Here is a 4,653-nt window from a genome sequence, read left to right on the forward strand (position 1 = left end):
AAAGTATAACCTACTTGCAAAGAGCCAATATGGATTCCAATCAGGTTTATCCACCCAAGATGCTACTCTTTCTCTGGTCAATCATGTTTTATCCAAATTTAAAAATGGCGAAAAATCGATCAGTATTCTATTTGATTTGTCACGTGCATTTGATACCATCAACCATCAACTTCTCCTCGATAAACTTTATGATACTGGAGTTCGCGGCCAAAGTCTAAAATGAATTAAGACTTATCTGACTGACAGATCACAATCTGTTAAGGTTAGGCTCAAATCTGGAATATATCATTCTGAAAATCGTAACATCTTAACAGGTATTCCCCAAGGTAGTGTCTTGGGTCCTACTCTCTTTCTCTTATTCGTCAACGACATCTCTAATATTAATCAACAACATTGTACTGTACAGTTTGCTGATGACACGTCCTTCTTATTGAGTTCTTCTTCTTGTGAAGGATTATCTGACCAGGCTGATATTGCAGTTGCTAATATACTTAATTACTGCGCCAGAAACGACCTCGTACTAAATAGCAATGAATCTAATACCATTGTTTCCTCGCATAGAGAAATGGACTGCAGTTTATTGGTTAGAGCTAATACTCTGTTGATTGCTCAAAAAAAGATACTAAAAACCATGTGTTTTAAAAAATATGGTGATTCTTGTAAGCAGTTATTTACTGAGTTACAAATTTCAACCGTGATATCCATGTATATTTTTAACCGTGTCACTTACATTAAGAATCATTACCATGAGTTTCAGCAAAGGGATACTATTCGCATAGCTGCTGGTTATACTCTCAGGCAAAATTATAATCTGATAGTTCCTGTACACAAATTAACATCTGTATCAACCGTCCTATAAAAATATTTAATAAACTTCCAACATTCATTAAGAAAATTTCAAATCCCATAAATTTCAAAAATACCGTTAAAAATATTATCTACAAAAATGCCTTTTATTCACTTGATGAATATTTTCAAATTGATCTGGTTGCTTGGCATCACGATTATTTGCTTGTTTACTATTCTTCTATTCACACTATGTTTTTTTTTTCAATTGTTTCATACAATTATCTCCTACATCTGTTATTGATTTAATTTTTTTTATGTGTATTCCATATTTTATCACTTGATATTTTTCAACTCCAATCTTTACTGTGTATGTGACGATTTCCATGCTTGTAAAAAAGTCTCAGGAAAAATAAAGAATTGTATTGTATCGTATCCTATTGTATTGTATTATATTGTATTGTATTGTATTGTATTGTACTGTATTGTATTGTATTGTATTGTATTGTATTGTATTGTATTGTATTGTATTGTATTGTATTGTATTGTATTGTATTGTATTGTATTGTATTGTATTGTATTGTATTGTATTGTATTGTATTGTATTGTATTGTATTGTATTGCATTGTATTGTATTGTATTGTATTGTAAAATTGTTCTTTGGTGGGCTTGATATTTTTTCCGGTTTCAGGTGGATCAATGATAATTTATTGTGTCAAATGCCTATATAAATGTTAATGAAGTGAATACAAAAAGTGATATCCCAAAATGATACTCAGTTTGTTTCTGAGGAATTTCCCAAAAACCTTTATTGTCGACAATGTCATGTAGTTTCGGTAAAACATACATCAGCACTTTCGTTAATGGAGTAGATAAATATTGTTGAAAAATTCGTCCCTAGTCCCACCTGTTTCGTCATAGTGCTAATTAAAATAGTTGAAGTATAGATTTTGTATTTGCCATATCATTTGTGGATCATCTCTGATGATGATCTGGTAGTTGAAAATATATTCAGTTATAGATCCATCAATTTATATTTACTGTTAAGTTCTATCGCACAAATTTTTCAAATTTGTTTGTTTTTCGAATTCCTTGAACGAAATCGAAATTCAGAAACTTGAATATTTGAACTAACCTCATACAGTGTTTGAATTTTTTTGTATACCTAACCCCGATACTGAGAATCACCTCAAAAGGTATTCAAGTTTAAGGAACCATGATGATGAAGGTAAGTTGACCGAAATTTTACATGCTAGGCAAAATTCTCACAAAAATATTTATTAAATGAAAAACAACTTCAGCAAAGATCAGTAAGATGTTAGAAAAAGCAAACTATTCGAGAAGACCTGTAGATAGCATTGATTTTTTCACTCATTTTGGTCTTAAGAATCACAATATTGATGAACGTCATCATAATAGTAGTTGAGTTTTTCAGATATTCTTCAGTTATAGTAGGTTTTTTGTGGTAGTACATGTGAAATATCACAAAATACCATAACGTGAAAATTTCGGTACATCTTCTCCAAGGCCTTTGTTTCTGAATATTATCAATACTTATTCCATTAGTTTCATTCCAATCGGATCTTTAATTTCATTATAAATACTCTTCTGATGTTGAACATTGTACAGTACAGCTTTAAAATATTTTTTTTAGTTATGAGAGTGGAATTTCATCCACCAAGTAAAATGTTTCAATTTCATAACCTATATCAACTATTAAAAATGCAAAACTTCTACAGAAACTTCAACCTCTATATAAATATATTATTCAACATGTGAAACAGATTATATTATTGAGTGATATATAGATATGATAATAACTCTAAACTCTTACTTTGTTCCTAAAAAAATATAAAAAAATATTCGATGAGATATTGTGTTTTCAATGCTATACAGAAAATACTATTTTTGAACGTTTTCAGTCTCAATACTAATTGTATCTAATGAACATTTAATGAATTCAACATACTTTGAGTACTGTAAATAAAAAAAAGGTTAAAGCCGTTACGAAAGTATTCATAAACCCATCAATTTTTTTTTCATATTCAATTTATTTTCCATTTTTATAGAGAATCAAAATTCTAGAATCAAAGAGATCAAATTGAATATTGAAAATTGGTCACGAAGTAGATTCTCTATAGTAGTTCCTCAAAGATCATACTGAATTATTATATATTCTTGGCCGCTTTGTAGACTTCCTCAAGTATTTTAATCAATACCACATTTTGCAAATCAGAAAACTTTCTTCCTTCTTCATGAATAGCCAAATATTTCAATGAAATCCTGATTTATTTTCAGTATATTGTAGTCCTGCTAACCCTGCTGATCCTTTGCGGAGCAAAGCCAGAACCGAAACCAGGTTTTGGAAGGGGATTTGGAGGAGGATTTGGAGGATTTGGAGGAGGATTTGGAGGATTTGGAGGAGGATTTGGGGGAGGATTCGGGAGAGGATTTCGAGGAGGCCTAGGAAGATACCACGGAGGATTTTCGAGATTTGGGGGTTTTGCTCCTCCACCATTCTATTACTACCCTAGGAGAAGAACGGTCTTTGGTGGGATAGGGGTTGGAGTGATTGTGGGTGGTGGTATTGGTCGGTGGTAGTTAAATATTCATTTGAAGTGTTTTAAGGATGTAGATGTAGAAAGTTACAAATCTTCCGTACCAAAAAAGGTAATGAGCCAGTTATTATAAAATAGAAATGTTTGAAAAATAAGATTTAATTTTTAAATTTTCAAAAATATGTACGTGTATAATGTGAATGATTAGCACATCACAGCAAGAAATGAGAACCGAAGAACTAGTACAGGTTTGAATTAATTACATGATATATATCAACCTCAAAATTTGATATTTCCACAAGGTCCTCTTCAAGGAACAACAGGTGGTTTTCCTTTTTTCAAAATATGATATATCATTCACGATGTACATTATTTGTGTTTGTCTCCACCTTCCTGAGGTTATTTTTTGGTGTCTACACTCATATATCTTGTGTTTACATTTTAATCGTCCTGCAGCCTAACCTCACATACACTGTAATTTGGGTTTTTGACTGATCTCTTTTTATAGATCTAATCTGTCTTCTTATCCATATTGTAGCATCCCTGATGATGATAATAAAGGTTATCGAAAGCTTGGAATCTGTGTTGTAAGAGTACCTACACTGTTTTGGCCTGCTGCAAATATTGTTTCACTCATTTCCTTACTAGTCAGCTGACGAAAGCGCTCGCATATAATAAATAAAAGTTATGAAGCTTCAAATCCTTTTTGTAACATATATTAATATATGTATGTATATATATATATATATATATATATATATATATATATATATATATATATATATATATATATATATAAAATTTGAAGTTGTAAATCGATTTTAATAATTTTTTTTTAAATGTCAAGTACTAAAAGGTCTACCTTGGGACAAAATTTTAAATGTTTATTAAAGTTTCAGGGCATACTACGATATATTTTCTTAGTCGAAAATCGGGATTTTTATTAGCGATTTTTTTATTGAAAAAATCACTACGCCACTGGATTCAAAGTGCCTCTAAATAGGTGAGACCAAAATTTTATGAAAAAATATTCATTATTAACAAAGTAATGACAACTCAAAATTTCGAAAACTCACACAGCTTACAGTCGCAATATATCATTTTTTTTAATGATTTCAACAATAAAGTGCCGCCAGATGAAAAAAAAGCAAATTGCGTGAATATTTTTAATGAAAATAACGGAATTACATTCACACAATGCAACTAACAATGAAGCAAAAAATTTCAATAAACGGAACTAATAACTAATTATTGAAATGTTTCGATTCAGTGCAACAATTAATTCTAACTCATATTCTAGTAGCCTCTA

General features: G+C 30.5%; 1 protein-coding gene across 1 annotated transcript; it reads left to right on the forward strand.

The window, feature by feature from the left end:
- Positions 1-1,732: 1,732 nt before the first annotated feature.
- On the forward strand, positions 1,733-3,923 carry LOC111512100 (uncharacterized). The gene is made up of 2 exons (XM_023168195.2): positions 1,733-2,014; positions 3,085-3,923. The coding sequence occupies exons 1-2, from the start codon at positions 2,003-2,005 to the stop codon at positions 3,385-3,387; spliced, it is 315 nt and encodes a 104-aa protein (XP_023023963.2). The 5' UTR covers positions 1,733-2,002; the 3' UTR covers positions 3,388-3,923.
- The last annotated feature ends 730 nt before the right edge of the window (positions 3,924-4,653 follow it).

The sequence above is a fragment of the Leptinotarsa decemlineata genome, unplaced genomic scaffold (assembly GCF_025532065.1).
Source record: "Leptinotarsa decemlineata unplaced genomic scaffold, Ldec_3_MD MMD2_tig00000251_RagTag_RagTag, whole genome shotgun sequence".
In the NCBI taxonomy this organism is placed as follows: Eukaryota; Metazoa; Arthropoda; class Insecta; order Coleoptera; family Chrysomelidae; genus Leptinotarsa; species Leptinotarsa decemlineata.